Here is a 21,159-nt window from a genome sequence, read left to right as displayed (position 1 = left end):
TTTCTGTCTACCCCCCTCTCGCTCTCTTTCTGTCTACCCCCCTCTCGCTCTCTTTCTGTCTACCCCCCCCTCTCGCTCTCTTTCTGTCTACCCCCCCTCTCGCTCTCTTTCTGTCTACCCCCCCCTCTCGCTCTCTTTCTGTCTACCCCCCCTCTCGCTCTCTTTCTGTCTACCCCCCCTCTCGCTCTCTTTCTGTCTACCCCCCCTCTCGCTCTCTTTCTGTCTACCCCCCTCTCGCTCTCTTTCTGTCTACCCCCCTCTCGCTCTCTTTCTGTCTACCCCCTCTCGCTCTCTTTCTGTCTACCCCCTCTCGCTCTCTTTCTGTCTACCCCCCTCTCGCTCTCTTTCTGTCTACCCCCTCTCGCTCTCTTTCTGTCTACCCCCCTCTCGCTCTCTTTCTGTCTACCCCCCTCTCGCTCTCTTTCTGTCTACCCCCCTCTCGCTCTCTTTCTGTCTACCCCCCTCTCGCTCTCTTTCTGTCTACCCCCTCTCGCTCTCTTTCTGTCTACCCCCCTCTCGCTCTCTTTCTGTCTACCCCCCTCTCGCTCTCTTTCTGTCTACCCCCTCTCGCTCTCTTTCTGTCTACCCCCCTCTCGCTCTCTTTCTGTCTACCCCCTCTCGCTCTCTTTCTGTCTACCCCCTTCTCGCTCTCTTTCTGTCTACCCCCCTCTCGCTCTCTTTCTGTCTACCTCGCTCTGTCTACATTATATTGGGAGGTTCTGTAATCTGTGGTTTTGTATACCTCGGACCAGGCTATTCTCTAATACTGAAGCTCAAAGAAACTCTAGTACCAGAAGGTCAATGGTGCATTATGTCTTAACGGTGCTCACTTTACTCTCTCTGTGCTTTATTGTTTTCTAAACAAGAGCCCATGTCCAAAGCCAGTGACTCATACAACCATACTCTCTCAATGAATAGTCGGAGAGCTCGCTTTGAACTGCTTACTGTGTAGATGAGGGCAGTAGGAAATGTTGAGCTCCACAATGATATTGTGTTTGGAGCCAGGGTTTATTTTCGAAGTGCTAAGGCAATTGCGCTGTCCTGGGGGAGATTTCTGCTGAATCTACCTGCGCAGAGCACAGTGTGACAGCCCTGAATGTGACTGGGAGGAGGGATGGATGGAGAGTAAGAGGGCGAGTGATTAATTGTAATGAAAAGCACTAAGATAATGTACTATCTCAAAGCGCTTTAAGCAACAAGCACTTTTTTTTTCTTCTTCCAAAAACATAGTTAATGGATAATTATGGCAGGAATGGTAGTGCATTAGGAATGGTAGTGCATTAGGAATGGTAGTGCATTAGGAATGGTAGTGCATTAGGAATGGTAGTGCATTAGGAATGGTACCGCATTAGGAATGGTAGTGCATTAGGAATGGTAGTGCATTAGGAATGGTAGTGCATTAGGAATGGTAGTGCATTAGGAATGGTAGTGCATTAGGAATGGTAGTGCATTAGGAATGGTAGTGCATTAGGAATGGTGGTGCATTAGGAATGGTAGTGCATTAGGAATGGTAGTGCATTAGGAATGGTAGTGCATTAGGAATGGTACCGCATTAGGAATGGTACCGCATTAGGAATGGTACCGCATTAGGAATGGTACCGCATTAGGAATGGTACCGCATTAGGAATGGTAGTGCATTAGGAATGGTAGTGCATTAGGAATGGTAGTGCATTAGGAATGGTACCGCATTAGGAATGGTACCGCATTAGGAATGGTACCGCATTAGGAATGGTACCGCATTAGGAATGGTAGTGCATTAGGAATGGTACCGCATTAGGAATGGTACCGCATTAGGAATGGTACCGCATTAGGAATGGTAGTGCATTAGGAATGGTAGTGCATTAGGAATGGTAGTGCATTAGGAATGGTAGTGCATTAGGAATGGTAGTGCATTAGGAATGGTACCGCATTAGGAATGGTAGTGCATTAGGAATGGTAGTGCATTAGGAATGGTAGTGCATTAGGAATGGTAGTGCATTAGGAATGGTAGTGCATTAGGAATGGTAGTGCATTAGGAATGGTACCGCATTAGGAATGGTAGTGCATTAGGAATGGTAGTGCATTAGGAATGGTAGTGCATTAGGAATGGTAGTGCATTAGGAATGGTACCGCATTAGGAATGGTACCGCATTAGGAATGGTACCGCATTAGGAATGGTACCGCATTAGGAATGGTAGTGCATCAGGAATGGTAGTGCATCAGGAATGGTAGTGCATTAGGAATGGTAGTGCATTAGGAATGGTAGTGCATTAGGAATGGTAGTGCATTAGGAATGGTAGTGCATTAGGAATGGTAGTGCATTAGGAATGGTAGTGCATTAGGAATGGTAGTGCATTAGGAATGGTAGTGCATTAGGAATGGTAGTGCATTAGGAATGGTAGTGCATTAGGAATGGTAGCGCATTAGGAATGGTACCGCATTAGGAATGGTACCGCATTAGGAATGGTACCGCATTAGGAATGGTAGTGCATTAGGAATGGTAGTGCATTAGGAATGGTACCGCATTAGGAATGGTACCGCATTAGGAATGGTACCGCATTAGGAATGGTAGTGCATCAGGAATGGTAGTGCATTAGGAATGGTAGTGCATTAGGAATGGTAGTGCATTAGGAATGGTAGTGCATTAGGAATGGTAGTGCATTAGGAATGGTAGTGCATTAGGAATGGTAGTGCATTAGGAATGGTAGTGCATTAGGAATGGTAGTGCATTAGGAATGGTAGTGCATTAGGAATGGTACCGCATCAGGAATGGTAGTGCATTAGGAATGGTACCGCATTAGGAATGGTAGTGCATTAGGAATGGTACCGCATTAGGAATGGTAGTGCATTAGGAATGGTACCGCATTAGGAATGGTACCGCATTAGGAATGGTACCGCATTAGGAATGGTACCGCATTAGGAATGGTATTGCATTAGGAATGGTACCGCATTAGGAATGGTACCGCATTAGGAATGGTACCGCATTAGGAATGGTACCGCATTAGGAATGGTACCGCATTAGGAATGGTACCGCATTAGGAATGGTACCGCATTAGGAATGGTACCGCATTAGGAATGGTAGTGCATTAGGAATGGTACCGCATTAGGAATGGTACCGCATTAGGAATGGTACCGCATTAGGAATGGTACCGCATTAGGAATGGTACCGCATTAGGAATGGTACCGCATTAGGAATGGTACCGCATTAGGAATGGTACCGCATTAGGAATGGTACCGCATTAGGAATGGTAGTGCATTAGGAATGGTACCGCATTAGGAATGGTACCGCATTAGGAATGGTACCGCATTAGGAATGGTACCGCATTAGGAATGGTACCGCATTAGGAATGGTAGTGCATTAGGAATGGTACCGCATCAGGAATGGTAGTGCATTAGGAATGGTACCGCATTAGGAATGGTAGTGCATTAGGAATGGTACCGCATTAGGAATGGTAGTGCATTAGGAATGGTACCGCATTAGGAATGGTAGTGCATTAGGAATGGTAGTGCATTAGGAATGGTAGTGCATTAGGAATGGTACCGCATTAGGAATGGTACCGCATTAGGAATGGTACCGCATTAGGAATGGTACCGCATTAGGAATGGTAGCGCATTAGGAATGGTAGCGCATTAGGAATGGTAGCGCATTAGGAATGGTAGCGCATTAGGAATGGTAGCGCATTAGGAATGGTAGCGCATTAGGAATGGTAGCGCATTAGGAATGGTAGCGCATTAGGAATGGTAGCGCATTAGGAATGGTAGCGCATTAGGAATGGTACCGCATTAGGAATGGTACCGCATTAGGAATGGTACCGCATTAGGAATGGTACCGCATTAGGAATGGTACCGCATTAGGAATGGTAGTGCATTAGGAATGGTAGTGCATTAGGAATGGTAGTGCATTAGGAATGGTACCGCATTAGGAATGGTACCGCATTAGGAATGGTACCGCATTAGGAATGGTACCGCATTAGGAATGGTACCGCATTAGGAATGGTACCGCATTAGGAATGGTAGTGCATTAGGAATGGTAGTGCATTAGGAATGGTAGTGCATTAGGAATGGTACCGCATTAGGAATGGTACCGCATTAGGAATGGTACCGCATTAGGAATGGTACCGCATTAGGAATGGTACCGCATTAGGAATGGTACCGCATTAGGAATGGTACCGCATTAGGAATGGTACCGCATTAGGAATGGTACCGCATTAGGAATGGTACCGCATTAGGAATGGTACCGCATTAGGAATGGTAGTGCATTAGGAATGGTAGTGCATTAGGAATGGTAGTGCATTAGGAATGGTACCGCATTAGGAATGGTAGTGCATTAGGAATGGTACCGCATTAGGAATGGTACCGCATTAGGAATGGTAGTGCATTAGGAATGGTAGTGCATTAGGAATGGTAGTGCATTAGGAATGGTACCGCATTAGGAATGGTACCGCATTAGGAATGGTACCGCATTAGGAATGGTACCGCATTAGGAATGGTAGTGCATCAGGAATGGTACCGCATTAGGAATGGTAGTGCATTAGGAATGGTACCGCATTAGGAATGGTAGTGCATTAGGAATGGTACCGCATTAGGAATGGTACCGCATTAGGAATGGTACCGCATTAGGAATGGTACCGCATTAGGAATGGTAGCGCATTAGGAATGGTACCGCATTAGGAATGGTACCGCATTAGGAATGGTACCGCATTAGGAATGGTACCGCATTAGGAATGGTACCGCATTAGGAATGGTAGTGCATTAGGAATGGTAGTGCATTAGGAATGGTACCGCATTAGGAATGGTAGTGCATTAGGAATGGTACCGCATCAGGAATGGTAGTGCATCAGGAATGGTAGTGCATTAGGTATGGTACCGCATTAGGAATGGTAGTGCATTAGGAATGGTACCGCATTAGGAATGGTACCGCATTAGGAATGGTACCGCATTAGGAATGGTACCGCATTAGGAATGGTACCGCATCAGGAATGGTACCGCATTAGGAATGGTACCGCATTAGGAATGGTACCGCATTAGGAATGGTAGTGCATTAGGAATGGTACCGCATTAGGAATGGTAGTGCATTAGGAATGGTACCGCATTAGGAATGGTAGTGCATTAGGAATGGTAGTGCATTAGGAATGGTAGTGCATTAGGAATGGTACCGCATTAGGAATGGTACCGCATTAGGAATGGTACCGCATTAGGAATGGTAGTGCATTAGGAATGGTAGTGCATTAGGAATGGTACCGCATTAGGAATGGTACCGCATTAGGAATGGTAGTGCATTAGGAATGGTACCGCATTAGGAATGGTACCGCATTAGGAATGGTAGCGCATTAGGAATGGTAGCGCATTAGGAATGGTAGCGCATTAGGAATGGTAGCGCATTAGGAATGGTAGCGCATTAGGAATGGTAGCGCATTAGGAATGGTAGCGCATTAGGAATGGTACCGCATTAGGAATGGTACCGCATTAGGAATGGTACCGCATTAGGAATGGTAGTGCATTAGGAATGGTACCGCATTAGGAATGGTAGTGCATTAGGAATGGTAGTGCATTAGGAATGGTAGTGCATTAGGAATGGTAGTGCATTAGGAATGGTAGTGCATTAGGAATGGTACCGCATTAGGAATGGTAACGCATTAGGAATGGTACCGCATTAGGAATGGTAGTGCATTAGGAATGGTACTGCATTAGGAATGGTAGTGCATTAGGAATGGTAGTGCATTAGGAATGGTACCGCATTAGGAATGGTAGTGCATTAGGAATGGTAGTGCATTAGGAATGGTACCGCATTAGGAATGGTAGTGCATTAGGAATGGTAGTGCATTAGGAATGGTACCGCATTAGGAATGGTACCGCATTAGGAATGGTAGTGCATTAGGAATGGTAGTGCATTAGGAATGGTAGTGCATTAGGAATGGTACCGCATTAGGAATGGTAGTGCATTAGGAATGGTAGTGCATTAGGAATGGTAGTGCATTAGGAATGGTACCGCATTAGGAATGGTAGTGCATTAGGAATGGTACCGCATTAGGAATGGTACCGCATTAGGAATGGTACCGCATTAGGAATGGTAGCGCATTAGGAATGGTAGCGCATTAGGAATGGTACCGCATTAGGAATGGTACCGCATTAGGAATGGTACCGCATTAGGAATGGTACCGCATTAGGAATGGTAGTGCATTAGGAATGGTACCGCATTAGGAATGGTAGTGCATTAGGAATGGTACCGCATCAGGAATGGTAGTGCATCAGGAATGGTAGTGCATCAGGTATGGTAGTGCATCAGGAATGGTAGTGCATTAGGTATGGTACCGCATTAGGAATGGTACCGCATTAGGAATGGTACCGCATTAGGAATGGTACCGCATTAGGAATGGTACCGCATTAGGAATGGTACCGCATTAGGAATGGTACCGCATTAGGAATGGTACCGCATTAGGAATGGTACCGCATTAGGAATGGTACCGCATTAGGAATGGTAGTGCATTAGGAATGGTAGTGCATTAGGAATGGTAGTGCATTAGGAATGGTACCGCATTAGGAATGGTACCGCATTAGGAATGGTACCGCATTAGGAATGGTACCGCATTAGGAATGGTACCGCATTAGGAATGGTACCGCATTAGGAATGGTACCGCATTAGGAATGGTACCGCATTAGGAATGGTACCGCATTAGGAATGGTACCGCATTAGGAATGGTAGTGCATTAGGAATGGTAGTGCATTAGGAATGGTACCGCATTAGGAATGGTACCGCATTAGGAATGGTACCGCATTAGGAATGGTACCGCATTAGGAATGGTAGTGCATTAGGAATGGTACCGCATCAGGAATGGTACCGCATCAGGAATGGTACCGCATTAGGAATGGTACCGCATTAGGAATGGTAGTGCATTAGGAATGGTACCGCATTAGGAATGGTACCGCATTAGGAATGGTAGTGCATTAGGAATGGTAGTGCATTAGGAATGGTAGTGCATTAGGAATGGTACCGCATTAGGAATGGTACCGCATTAGGAATGGTACCGCATTAGGAATGGTACCGCATTAGGAATGGTAGTGCATTAGGAATGGTACCGCATTAGGAATGGTAGTGCATTAGGAATGGTACCGCATTAGGAATGGTACCGCATTAGGAATGGTAGCGCATTAGGAATGGTAGCGCATTAGGAATGGTAGCGCATTAGGAATGGTAGCGCATTAGGAATGGTAGCGCATTAGGAATGGTAGCGCATTAGGAATGGTAGCGCATTAGGAATGGTAGCGCATTAGGAATGGTACCGCATTAGGAATGGTACCGCATTAGGAATGGTACCGCATTAGGAATGGTAGTGCATTAGGAATGGTACCGCATTAGGAATGGTAGTGCATTAGGAATGGTACCGCATTAGGAATGGTAGTGCATTAGGAATGGTAGTGCATTAGGAATGGTAGTGCATTAGGAATGGTAGTGCATTAGGAATGGTACCGCATTAGGAATGGTACCGCATTAGGAATGGTACCGCATTAGGAATGGTAGTGCATTAGGAATGGTACTGCATTAGGAATGGTAGTGCATTAGGAATGGTAGTGCATTAGGAATGGTACCGCATTAGGAATGGTAGTGCATTAGGAATGGTAGTGCATTAGGAATGGTAGTGCATTAGGAATGGTACCGCATTAGGAATGGTAGTGCATTAGGAATGGTAGTGCATTAGGAATGGTACCGCATTAGGAATGGTAGTGCATTAGGAATGGTAGTGCATTAGGAATGGTAGTGCATTAGGAATGGTAGTGCATTAGGAATGGTACCGCATTAGGAATGGTAGTGCATTAGGAATGGTAGTGCATTAGGAATGGTAGTGCATTAGGAATGGTACCGCATTAGGAATGGTAGTGCATTAGGAATGGTACCGCATTAGGAATGGTACCGCATTAGGAATGGTACCGCATTAGGAATGGTACCGCATTAGGAATGGTAGCGCATTAGGAATGGTACCGCATTAGGAATGGTACCGCATTAGGAATGGTACCGCATTAGGAATGGTAGTGCATTAGGAATGGTACCGCATTAGGAATGGTAGTGCATTAGGAATGGTACCGCATCAGGAATGGTAGTGCATCAGGAATGGTAGTGCATCAGGTATGGTACCGCATTAGGAATGGTACCGCATTAGGAATGGTACCGCATTAGGAATGGTAGTGCATCAGGAATGGTAGTGCATCAGGAATGGTACCGCATCAGGAATGGTAGTGCAGGAATGGTTTGAGCAGTCAGTGTCAGGAGGAAGGCTAGAGTAGAGGTATTTCACAGATGAAACAGAGGGGGGTCACATGCAAGGGATTTCAGACTGATTCAGAGCTGTTTATCAGGGCGCCGTCACTGAAGCAGCGCTTCTCATTAGTATTCTCTGAAGTATTCACCCACCACTGGGGAAGCCACAACAGCATCAGAGAAGCACACTGCACATCAGTCCAGAATAGTCCTCCCTGAAGCTAACCACTGGAGAAAGCTGCTCAAAAAGATTGAATGAGAAAAAGATTTAGGATTTAATCATCTGTCTGTCAGTCATGTGTTCTGGACATAATAGACTGGAGATGAGGCTGTGTGTTGAGCAGAAAGAATAAGTGACTGTTTCCTCACTAGGTTAGTCCCAGAGACACTCAGTCTGAATAAGGCTTTAGTAGTGACAGTCAGAGCATGACTAGAGATGTTGTAAACCAGTGGTGGCCTACCCTCTACCTGCAGACCTACTGGATACTGAGATTCTACCAATCAGCTACTCATCAAGACCTGGATTAGCTGTGTTCGAGCAAGGCAGGAGCTATAACACACAGTAGCTCTCCAGGAGAGTTGGCCACTGTCAATCTACAACCTCCAGTACACTAATCATGTCAGTACAGAGAGACTGGCTGATGGATGGTGTTTTATACTGCAGACTGGCCTGGTTGACTGTATACAGTACTGTGTGTAGTAACTGGCTCTGCTACAGTGGAGAGAGAGTGGGAGGGCCTGTTGGTGTTCCTCTGTCTGGCCCTGCTCTGATCTATAAACACGTATGTGTTTACCCATAGGAAGCTGTCTGGGTCTTTATGGGTAGGTGTGTCTCTGTCTGGCCCTGCTCTGATCTATAAACACGTATGTGTTTACCCATAGGAAGCTGTCTGGGTCTTTATGGGTAGGTGTGTCTCTGTGTGTGGGTGTCTAAGTATAGCAGACATGAATGTCACCTACTGTGGGAGTCATTTAGGACCGTTGATTGACTGGATTGTGTAACACTATCACCCTTCCCCACTGTATATGTTACAGAAAGACCCAAAGCAGGACGAGGGCTCTTAGACGGTCAGACAAGAACTACATGTCCATGGCTGCAAGCCAGGTGTTTTTGTGTGTGAGTTCACGGAAGGGAGCCAGGAGTGTTGGAATTCTGGAGGCAGTCCTAGTGTGCCTCGGAGCTCAACGTCTGGCCTTGCGAAGGGAGGTGTGTGTTTATTGTGCCACATACAGTCACCCTCTGTTGAATGGTTTTCTCTATCTCACAGACATACACACTGGGCTGTTTGTGTAGAACGTGTGACTTTAATGCATTCATCTAGAGCCCATTGGAACACAAGGCCTATTCTTTATCAACTGGTTTACTTTCAAGAGGATATTTTCCATACGTACATTTTCAATACATGCACACATTTGTTTACATCCCTGTTAGTGATAATTTCTCCTTTTCCAAGATAATCCATCCACCTGAGAGGTGTGGCATATCAACAAGCTGATTAAACGGCATGATCATTACACAGGTGCACCTTGTGCCGGGAACAATAAAAGACCACTCTAAAATGTACAGTTTTGTCACACAACACAATGCCACAGATGTCTCAAGTTGAGGGAGCGCGCAATTGGCATGCTGACTGCAGGAATGTCCACCAGAGCTGTTGCCAGTGAATTTAATGTTAATTGCTCCATTTAAGTTGCCTCAAACATTGTTTGAGAGAATTTGGCAGTACATCCAACTGGCCTCACAACCGCAGACCCACGTGTGTATGGCGTTGTGTGGGCAAGCAGTTTGTTGATATAGTGAACAGTGCCCCGTGGTGGTGAGGTTATGGTATGGGCAGGCATAAGCTATGGACAATGATCACAAATGCATTTTATCAATGACAATGTGAATGCGCAAATACTGTGACGTGATCCTGAGGCAAATCCTGTGACGTGATCCACCAAATCTGTCGTTCTGCCCCTGAACCCACTGTTCCTAGGCTGTCATTGAAAATAAGAATGTGTTCTTAACTGACTTGCCTAGTTAAATAAAGGTCAAATAAAAACATGTCAGAGAAGCTAATGGAAGCAGCTCATGTCACAGCTCTGTAGCCTCATCATGTTATGTTAGTCTTCTATAGACATTATGCAGGTCCTCTGAGTGTTCTCTGCAGTGATGTTACGAGAATGTATTCCTTCTGCTGGAGTTCTCTTGGGACTGGATTGGCTGAAACAGCATTTTAGCCGTGGGTATATCAGACAATATACCACTGGTCTGACACAAAAATACTTATTTACTGTTCTATTTATCTTAGTAACCAGTTTATAATAGAAATAAGGCACCTGGGGTGTGTGCCGTGCCTGAGAACAACCCTTACCACACCCCCCCTGGCCTTGTTGCTTAATTATGCTGTGGAAATGGGGAAACATTCCCCTGTAACTCACAGGAAAATGCAGACCATGTATTAGTATGCATTGGCTCGTGTTCCCAAAGGTATCTTTTCCATGTTTGTTTTAGACTCACCGTGGTAAAGGAGTCTTCTCTTTCAATAAAATAAATTGTCCCTTAACACACAGTTAATGCATTTCTCTGATCCTCTATTTGTCACGAACACTTAGTTTCTTCTCTGCACGACTTTCACACTGATAGAAGCTTTATTGATTTCTTTAGTGTTTCTGTTCCCCAAAGCCTGTAAATACACAACAATAGAGTGGGGATGAGGCTGTACTGCTAGCTCTTTTCTTATGGCACTGTTCTTCCCATAAGATGGTACTACACAAAACACAACAATACAGGCAAGCTGCCAGCAGCCGAACTCATTCACTGCTAAACAAGAGAATAAGGAGGCAATCACTTTGCAAAACCTCCGTTGGAAATTAACACCATTTCACGCTGGCTCTTTCTTTCTCTCGCTCTGTCACTCACTCCCGCTCTTTCATTTATGCTGAAATCCCTGCTTCAATATTTACACTTCTAATCATGGCAGGGAGTTGCTGTAGAAACTGTTTATTTGAATGGGGAGAGGAGACAGTAAGTGCTGGCTTGGGGAGGGAGATCTAGCCTGGGAATGGATGGCTCCTCTTCTTCGGTGCCATGGAACTCTGCTCCCTGATAGTGTGGAGAATAGATTCAGACAGTGAGTACATTTATATGCACACTAATAATTAAATATTAAACTGGTTATGACAGTAGTCATGTCCTAATAATTGAAAAGATTGCTCAGAAAACCAGGTTTTAAATCTGTGTATGCTTAGTTCAATTTTGACTCTACACTGATTTTTAAGCACTTTGTTCTGCATATTTTAAGGGTGGGATCTACTCATCACAGATGAGTAGGTAAACCACCACTTCCCTCCTAATTGGCCAACGTGCAATCATTGGAAAACCAACTGGATGATCTATGATTTAAGACTATCCTACCAACAGGACATTAAAGTCAGTTAACAACATGGATAATATAGAGCTGGCTTCTCTGTGTTTCGGCAGGGCAGAGCAGCTACGTCTGGTAAGACGAGGGGCAGGGGTGTGTCTATTTGTCAATAACTGCTGGTGTGCAATGTCTAATATTAAAGAAGTCTCGCGGTATTGCTCTTCTGAGGTAGAATACCTCATTAGCTGTAGACAACACTATCTACCAAGAGTTCTCATCTGTATTATTTGTAGCTGTCTATTTACCACCACAAAACGATACTGGTACTAAGACCGCACTCAACGAGCTGTATAAGGCCTCTGCTTACAAGCAAAAACTAAAGCAGGAAGCACCAGTGACTCGCTCAATACAGAAATGGTCAGATGAAGCGGATGCTACGCTACAGGACTGTTTCGCTAGCACAGACTGGAATATGTTCCGGGATTCATTCAATGGCATTGAGGAGTATATCACCTCAGTCACCGGCTTCATCAATAAATGCATCGACGTCGTGACATTTCCCAACCAGAACCAATGGATTACAGGCAACATCTGTATATAAGCAATCCCACTATGCCCTCAGACGAACCATCAAACAGGCAGTGTCAATTCAGGCTAAAGTTTGAATTCTACTAAACCGGCTCTGACACTTGTCAGATGTGGCAGGGCTTGAAAATGATTAGACTACAAAGCGAAACCCTGCCATGGGCTGCCCAGTGACGCGAGCCTACCAGATGAGCTAAATGCCTTATTATGCTCCCTTCGAGTTAAGCAACACTGAAGCATGCATGAGACTAGCAACTGTTCCGGACAACTGTGTGATCATGCTCTCCGTAGCCGATGTGAGCAAGACCTTTTTTTAAACAGGTCAACATTCACAAAGCTGCGAGACATATGGATTACCAGGATGTGAACTGCGAGCATGCGCGGACCAACTGGAAAGTGTCATGACTGCCATTTTCAACCTCTCCGTGTCCGAGTCTAATACCTACACTATCGTTCAAAAGTTTGGAATGTCCTTGTTTTCCATGAAAACATAGTGCCTTGCGAAAGTATTCTGCCCCCTTGAACTTTGCGACCTTTTGCCACATTTCAGGCTTCAAACATAAAGATATAAAACTGTATTTTTTTGTGAAGAATCAACAACAAGTGGGACACAATCATGAAGTGGAACGACATTTATTGGATATTTCAAACTTTTTTAACAAATCAAAAACTGAAAAATTGGGCGTGCAAAATTATTCAGCCCCTTTACTTTCAGTGCAGCAAACTCTCTCCAAGATATCCATAAAAAGTGTTGTTTAAAGTTTGCCACAAGCCACCTGGGAGACACACCAAACATGTGGAAGAAGGTGCTCTGGTCAGATAAACCAAAATTGAACTTTTTGGCAACAATGCAAAATGTTATGTTTGGCGTAAAAGCAACACAGCTGAACACACCATCCCCACTATCAAACATGGTGGTGGCAGCATCATGGTTTGGGCCTGCTTTTCTTCAGCAGGGACAGGGAAGATGGTTAAAATTGATGGGAAGACGGATGGAGCCAAATACAGGACCATTCTGGAAGAAAACCTGATGGAGTCTGCAAAAGACCTGAGACTGGGACGGAGATTTGTCTTCCAACAAGACAATGATCCAAAACATAAAGCAAAATCTACAATGGAATGGTTCAAAAATAAACATATCCAGGTGTTAGAATGGCCAAGTCAAAGTCCAGACCTGAATCCAATCGAGAATCTGTGGAAAGAACTGAAAACTGCTGTTCACAAATGCTCTCCATCCAACCTCACTGAGCTCGAGCTGTTTTGCAAGGAGGAATGGGGAAAAAATGTCAGTCTCTCGATGTGCAAAACTGATAGAGACATACCCCAAGCGACTTACAGCTGTAATCGCAGCAAAAGGTGGTGCTACAAAGTATTAACTTAAGGGGGCTGAATAATTTTGCACGCCCAATTTTTCAGTTTTTTATTTGTTAAAAAAGTTTGAAATATCCAATAAATGTCGTTCCACTTCATGATTGTGTCCCACTTGTTGTTGATTCTTCACAAAAAAATACAGTTTTATATCTTTATGTTTGAAGCCTGAAATGTGGCAAAAGGTCGCAAAGTTCAAGGGGGCCGAATACTTTCGCAAGGCACTGTACGTGAAATTAGTTGCAAAATGAATAGGAAATATTGTCGAGAGGTTGACAAGGTTATAAATAATGATTTTTAATTGAAATTCCCACAATACACAAATCAAACCCACAATTGCTGATGCTCCAGATACTCAACTAGTCTAAAGAAGGCCAGGTTTCTTGCTTCTTTAATCAGAGCAACAGTTTCCAGCTGTGCTAACATAATTGCAAAAGGGTTTTCTAATGATCAATTAGCCTTTTTTTAAATGATAAACTTGGATTAGCTATTTATTTCCTTAACTTACCTCATTTGCACTCACTGTATATAGACTTTTTGTTTTCTTTTGCTCTACTGTATTATTGACTGTATGTTTTGTTTATTCCATGTGTTCCTGTGTTGTTGTATGTGTCGAATTGTTACGCTTTATCTTGGCCAGGTCGCAGTTGCAAATGAGAACTTGTTCTCAACTAGCCTACCTGGTTAAATAAAGGTGATATAAAATAAAAAGCTAACACAACTTGCCATTGGAACACAGGAGTGATGGTTGCTGTTAATGGGCCTCGGTGAGCCTATGTAGATATTCCTTTAAAAAATCAGCCGTTTCCAGCTACAATAGTCATTTACAACATTAACAATGTCTACACTGTATTTTTGATCAATTTGATGTTAATTTAATGGACAAAAAATTACTTTTCTTTCAATAAAAATTACTTTTTTTAAGTGACCCTAAACTTTTGAACGTTGTGAACATGTTTCAAACAGTCCACCGTGGTCCCTGTGCCTATGAAAGCGAAGGGAGCCTGCCTAAACCATTACTGCCCTGTAGCACTCACATCTGTAGCCATCAAGTGCTTTGAAAGGCTGGTCATGGTTCACATCAACACCATCATGCCAGAAACACTAGACTCACACCAATTTGCGTACCGCCCCAACAGATCCACAGATGCAATCTCAATCGATCTCCCGACTGCCCTTTCCCACCTGGACAAAAGGAACACCTATGTGAGAATGCTATTCTTGACTATAGCTCTACATTCAAGACCATAGTGCCCACAAAGCTCATCACTAAGCTAATGACCCTGGGACTAAACACCTCCCTCTGCGACTGGATCCTGAACTTCCTGATGGTCCGCCTCCAGGTGGTAAGGGTAGGCAACTACACATCTGCCACACTGATCGTCAACCCTGGGGCACCTCAGGGGTGAGTGCTTAGTCCCCTCCTGTAGTCCCTGTTCACCCACGACTGTGGCCAAGCATGACTCCAACACAATAAGTTTGCTGATGACACAACAGTGGTAGGCCTTATCACCGAAAATGATGAGACAGCCTATAGGGAGGAGGTCGGAGACCTGTCAGTGTGGTGCCAGGACAACCATTTTTTAAAAAAACTTTGTTACTTTGACTTGCCTAGTTAAATAAATTCTTATTTACAATGACTGCCTACCTTGGCCAAACCCTAACCTGGATGATGCTGGGCCAATTGTGTGCCGCCCTATTGGACTCTCAATCACGGCTGGTTGTAATACATCATGGAATCAAACCAGGGTCTGCAGTGACGCCTCTAGCACTGAGATGCAGTGTCTTAGACTGCTGAGCCACTCGGGAGCCACAATGTGAGCAAGACCAAGGAGTTGATCGTGAACTATAGGAAAAGGAGGGCCGAACAGGCCCCCATTAACATCAATGGGACTGAAGTGGAGCGGGTGGAGTGTTTTCAAGTTCCTTGGTGTCCACATCCCCAACAAACTATCATAGTCCAAACACACCAAGACAGTTGTGAAGAGGGCACAACACCTTTTTCCCCTCGGGAGACTGGAAAGATTTGGCATGGGTCCCCAGATCCTCAAAGTTCTACTGCTGCACCATCGAGAGCACTGGTTGCATCACTGTCTGGTTTGGCAACTGCTCGGGATCTGACCGTAAGGCACGACAGAGGGTAGTGCGTACGCCCCGGTATATCACTGGGGCCAAGCTTCCTGACATCCAGGACCTACTAGGCGGTTTCAGAGGAAGGCCCAAAAAAAGTCAGACTTCTCTCTGCTACTGCACGGGCGCCAAGTCTAGGACCAAAAGGCTCCTTAACAGCTTCTACCCACAAGCCGTAAAACAACTAATCAAATGGCCACCCGGACTATCTACATTGACTCGGTACCAGTACTCCCTATATCTAGCCTTGTTATGTACATTTGTTACTTTTTGTTTGATTTTTTTATTTTTTTTATTTAGTAAATATTTCATCAACTCTTTCTTGAACTGCATTGTTAAGGTCTTGTAAGTATTTCAAGGTAAGGTCTACACCTGTTGTATTTGGTGCATGTGACAAATTTGATTTGATTGCAGTGGTGTATTTGATCTGCTCATGTGCCAGCACTGGGTAGCGCAAGCCTCCCTCTTCTGCACGAGTGAAGTGAGCTCGGGAACAACAAAGTAGGAATCTTAACTTATTTTCGCTTACAAACTTTGTCACAACTCGGAATCAAATAGGCTTCGTAAAAATAACATTGTCAATGTGGTAGAAATAATATTTTTAATTGGTGATTTTCTGCATTTATTTAAGTCCCATCAGGATTATTAGGGAAATCGTTATTCTTGCAAATCATGTAAATGTTTTCAACTATATTAATCTGACTATCCACAATCGTATTGTGTGTAAGTGTACTCTGTCTTGCACAGAGGTATAAACCCTTTCTATTACAGTGCTTTAGAGCAGCTCAATGTCTCTGAATAGATACTCAGACAGTAATGCTCATGGCTAGGTACAGACTTTTCAAAAGTGTGTGTGTGTGTGTGTGTGCCCGTAGGGTCTGTGAGTAATCAGGGCTATAAGAAGCTTTATTATGCTGAGGACCAGAGTATAGAGGCACTGCAGGGAAGTGGTTGTATGGACTGGAGTGTTTGGTTATGTCTGGAGATCAGGGGCTAGATCCTTTGGTTCTGTCTGGAGATCAGGGGCTAGATCCTTTGGTTCTGTCTGGAGATCAGGGGCTAGATCCTTTGGTTCTGTCTGGAGATCAGGGGCTAGATCCTTTGGTTCTGTCTGGAGATCAGGGGCTAGATCCTTTGGTTCTGTCTAGTAATAACACTCCAGCCCAAAAGAAAGAAGAGGAGCAACATTTCTACCGTCTGTTAGTTCAGTGAGAAATTGGATTCGGCTCAAGTCAATGATTTCCAATTTGAGAGAGGCTGAGGCTTGCCCTTTCTCTCTCCCTCCTTTCTCTTCCTCACCGCTCTTTCCATTCATTCCTTCTCACTCTATCTGTGATGTTCTCTTGGGGATTGGTCAATGAATTAGACTTGGAGATGCTCCACTTCTGTGTAGTCACTGTTGTACGTACTTTCCCATGCGTACTTATTGGAAAAATCAGTCACGCAGACGTTCCTTGTCAGGATGAGGCGCAAATGTTATGCATTGATGTCACACACACACACAGGTCTTGTCACAGATGGTCATTTTATATATTTGCCCCCCCCCCCCCACCTCACACACACTTGCCATAAGTTGGTATTTTATACATGTACATCACACACACACTCACTCCCAATCACGAGGTGGTCATTGGAACTGGTGCACAGTTTGAGATGTTATCCTTCTCCACACACTCCACTGACAGTTCTCCATATTGATTAGATGAGCTCCGAGTCTGGAGTTAACAAGTCTGTTCCTCACTGAATATCCTGACATCAGTTCTATTGGCAGCGCTCCTGGCTGAGAGGAAACAAGAGCTGGAGGCAGAGATTGATCTGAGACACAGATGGAAAGGAAACTGGGACAACAGGATCAAGATACCTTCTTAATGTGCGTCTCCTGAAATTACACAAGTGGGTTGTGTTTTGAACACGCGTACACTTTTATAAAAAATATCCTGGAAGATGGTGTCAGTGAAAGGTACCAACCTGTTACACCTCAATGCACCAGTCAGTCTGCTTTCTTCTCACACAGAGGGGGAGAGCTCTGTTGCTGTCCCAAATGCCCCTGCTCCCTCTATCTCAGACACTTTGTACCGGGACTGCTCGGTGTATTAGTCATAGGAATTTGTGTGTACACGGCTGTGTCTACACATGTCTTTCTACATGTATGTGTAGGCCTATATGTAGGTCATCTGTTATATACAAGCCTAGAGCATGCTCCTGATCCTCCCAGAGCTATGGCCCTGGACTGCTGGGGGTAGGACCTGAGCCCACGCCTGAATTGTCTCGAGAGTCCACGGGGGGGGGGGGGGGACATGTAGGGGACAGGGACATGTAGGGGACAGGAAGAGAGGGATGGATAATTACTTTAATCCATTTAACTGAACCACTTGACTTGGGTTTTCATGAGCCCACATGGCATGCAGTTCAGCACGCCAAGGCAGATGTGCTGGGTCAACATGTAGCTGTTATGGACGCCGTTGGGCTCTGTATGTTTGCCTTCTCCCCCTTCCTGTCCCCTTTGTTCTTTTTTTCTGAGGACTATTTCAAACTAAGCATGATTCTCAAGAGATGAGCATCATACACGTTTCTCCATGCAGGCACACTCACTGGAAAAGTGGTGTCTGATAGCTGAGCCAGACAGTTGATGCACCGAATACGATAGCAGGTTCCTGCTCAGTTTCTTGCTCAGATTCCCGCTGTTTGACGGCGCCAGCTGGGTGATTGGACAGTTTCCAGGAAGCAGCAGCATCATAATTATCATCCCTCCTATGCAATTCCCTTGGCTCTGCTGAAGAACATGCGTTGTTACTGTTCCTTGAAGTGGTTTACTCAATCCAACACCTCGCAAGTTTCTTTTTCATATTTGTTCATTTAAGAACATTTAATTATGATGATGAAATAGATCATGTCAAGTAGTGTGCCAGCCAGCCTGCTTTGGTACCACATCCTTCCTATGGAAACATCTTTGTGTATAATACAGGAGAGGCCAATGTTAGTGTGTTGTCTAGTGGTCACCATTCCATTTAGAGGATTCCCTAGGGTCCCCCTTGACACCGTCCACCCTGTCTATTCAAAGCCATGTGGCCAGTGACTCAACAGTGAGTGTGTAGTGAGGGAGACTGTGTTTGGCGAGCCCCTGGGTATCACCTTCACACAGACTGCTCAGGAGAGTGTCTGCTCTGTGAGTCCAGTACAAACACATGGTCATGGCAGGTGGAACGGTCAAGCTTACATCTGAAGTGCACTCTCATTATCAAAGTTTGTGTGTGTGGGAAGATCTCTCTGACAAACACATGCACTTAAAAGCTCTTCTGAGGATGATATCATATTGCTCAGTCTACACTTTTATTAAATGCACTCTGAAATAGCATATATTACATCTGTAAATGTATGTGAACATTTTTTTTACCCCGTTTTAAAGTCCTCTCCTCTCCTGTCTGTCACAGCGGAGCCCCTCCCCCTGATGGACCTGTGCAGGCGAGTGGCCAGGCTGGCTCTGGGGCGGGACCGAGTCAACCAGATAGACACCCTCCCTCTGCCAGAGACCATCAAGAACTACCTCCAGTACCAGTGAACTTACACACACCAGGACAACGAACGACTGCTTGACGACGGCTACATTTCACTACAGTCAACCCCAAACAATTGAACCCTGAAACACTGGACATCTACTGAGGATGATGATGATGGTCGGGAGGAAGCCTATAAAGGAGTTGCGAGTTTCCTTTTAGGATGTGTCCATTTTGAACTCCATTGTTTCAGTTTGCTCACTGCTGTCCCCCAGATGGACAGATGAGTGATTGATGGACAGATGGAGGTAGATGGGCGTGAGACTGGACTCTAGCAGAAGTGTTGGGCTATGATGCTGGCTTCTCATTGGGTCTATGGGTTTATAGCGTGTAAGCTTCTAGAATATATTCCTGGAGGAACAGGGTGTTTTGGGGATGATGCACACATAGTTACTGTACATCTATAGACTCTCTGGAAGCCTCTCTGAACATGTAGATATTTTGACTCTATAGCAGGCTCTACTGAGGCTCACCAGCCCCTAGCCACAGGGACGCGAACATCGTTCAACGCATGCATATGCAAACACTAGCTCATGCTCAGAGGGGCTGTTTTCACTGTGTGAGGTTTTATGCATGTGTGGGTTGGTGCGTGTCGGTCTTGCTCAGCAACAGGCACCCTAAGACATCAGTCTGAACCACTGAGTTTGGCAACACTGCAGCCTTGATATCTCTAGTCCCCTGCTGCACTGCACCTTCCTCACCTCAACTGGCAGTCTCCCTTTTATTTATCAGTGGGCTTCATTGGATCCATGCCTCTGTCTGGGTGGGTGACTGGGGGTGCATCCACAGTGGCACCCTATTCCCTACATAGTGCACACCATCTGATCAAGTGTAGTGCACTATGTAGGGAATATGGTGCCATTGTGGACATACCTGGAATGTTGTCAGTCAGTGTGATGTGTTAAAGCTGAGGTTGGTCTGAGGGCCAATCTGTTACTGTTTATGTGCCTGCTCAGAAAAAGTACATCTGTCACAGGAGACAAAGACCTGCTGCTTTTTTCCCTCTTTCCGTTCTTATCCTGATGGTGACTATTCCTTTAAGTATATGTTCTGTTTTTATGACTGGGGATTTAGTTTGTTTCTGATTTTTGTTTTCTATGGTTTTGAGATCTATTTGCTGGACAGGAAGTGACCCGGGTGAGACAGGAAGTCTCGCTGAGAGAGACTGATCGAGGAATGTGCTGCCATGAGAATAAAACACAAACAAAGTGAACCAAACACGCTGGTGTTTTCTGTCCAGTTGGACCTACTGTCACCTCAGTATGCCAGTGTCATCCAAATGAAGGGAAGTCTCAATGCTGCCCAGCACATTCACAACATTATGCCTTTGAACTAAAAATATAGTAATTAATTTATTTAACTGTGATTTAAAGTATGTTGCTGTATTTGGATGCCTGTATTTGATATTTAGTCCGTGACGTTTTCTGAAGCAGGCAGGCTTTGAACGGAGAACAAAGCCTGTTATGTGATCACAGTTCAGACAAAGCAGCTTTCCCTGACCATTCATGTTTTACAGCATAAATGTGTCTGTCAATCATATCAAGATCACACCAGGACAGCAAAGTGGTACTGATGAGATGATTTAACGTAAGTGGTGAGAGAGTTCGGTTGTAGGGAAGGAAACATTTCCCTAAATGGTTACAATCATCCTACTCAATAGGTAGGGATGATTTTGCAGGGCCATAGTTACTTGCCCATTACCAGAAGTGTACATAAGCTTGTGTTATAGCAATTTGCTCATTCACCCTCCCTTCCCCTTTCCCCTGTAACTATTCACCAGGTCATTGCTGTAAATGAGAATGTGTTCTTGTCGACTTACCTGGTAAAATAAGGGTTACAAAAAAATGTATCTCAGGTGAAGGCTTTAGTGCTGAAATGCAGGTTAAGAAGCAAGGATTTGAAGGATGAGGAAACGCTTCAGGGCAGGATTCTGGACACA

General features: G+C 44.8%; 1 protein-coding gene across 2 annotated transcripts in view; it reads left to right on the top strand.

Annotated features, from left to right (window-relative positions):
* The window catches only part of LOC110504119 (SPRY domain-containing SOCS box protein 4), a 54,892-nt gene extending 34,454 nt beyond the window's left edge, over nt 1–20,438 (top strand). The window contains exons 3-4 of one of the 2 annotated variants that reach the window (XM_021582951.3): nt 17,438–17,536; nt 19,098–20,438. In XM_021582951.3, coding sequence (XP_021438626.3) covers nt 17,438–17,535 — 98 coding nt within the window. In that variant the 3' untranslated portion in view covers nt 17,536; nt 19,098–20,438. The remainder of the gene's footprint in view (nt 1–17,437; nt 17,537–19,097) is intronic. The other variant, XM_090218835.1, reaches the window with a different exon arrangement.
* The last annotated feature ends 721 nt before the right edge of the window (nt 20,439–21,159 follow it).

The sequence above is a fragment of the Oncorhynchus mykiss genome, chromosome 24 (genome assembly GCF_057628025.1).
Source record: "Oncorhynchus mykiss isolate SJ-2025 chromosome 24, ASM5762802v1, whole genome shotgun sequence".
In the NCBI taxonomy this organism is placed as follows: Eukaryota; Metazoa; Chordata; class Actinopteri; order Salmoniformes; family Salmonidae; genus Oncorhynchus; species Oncorhynchus mykiss.
The sequence above is the reverse complement of the archived record's forward strand: the minus strand, read 5'-3'. Positions and strand labels throughout refer to the sequence as shown.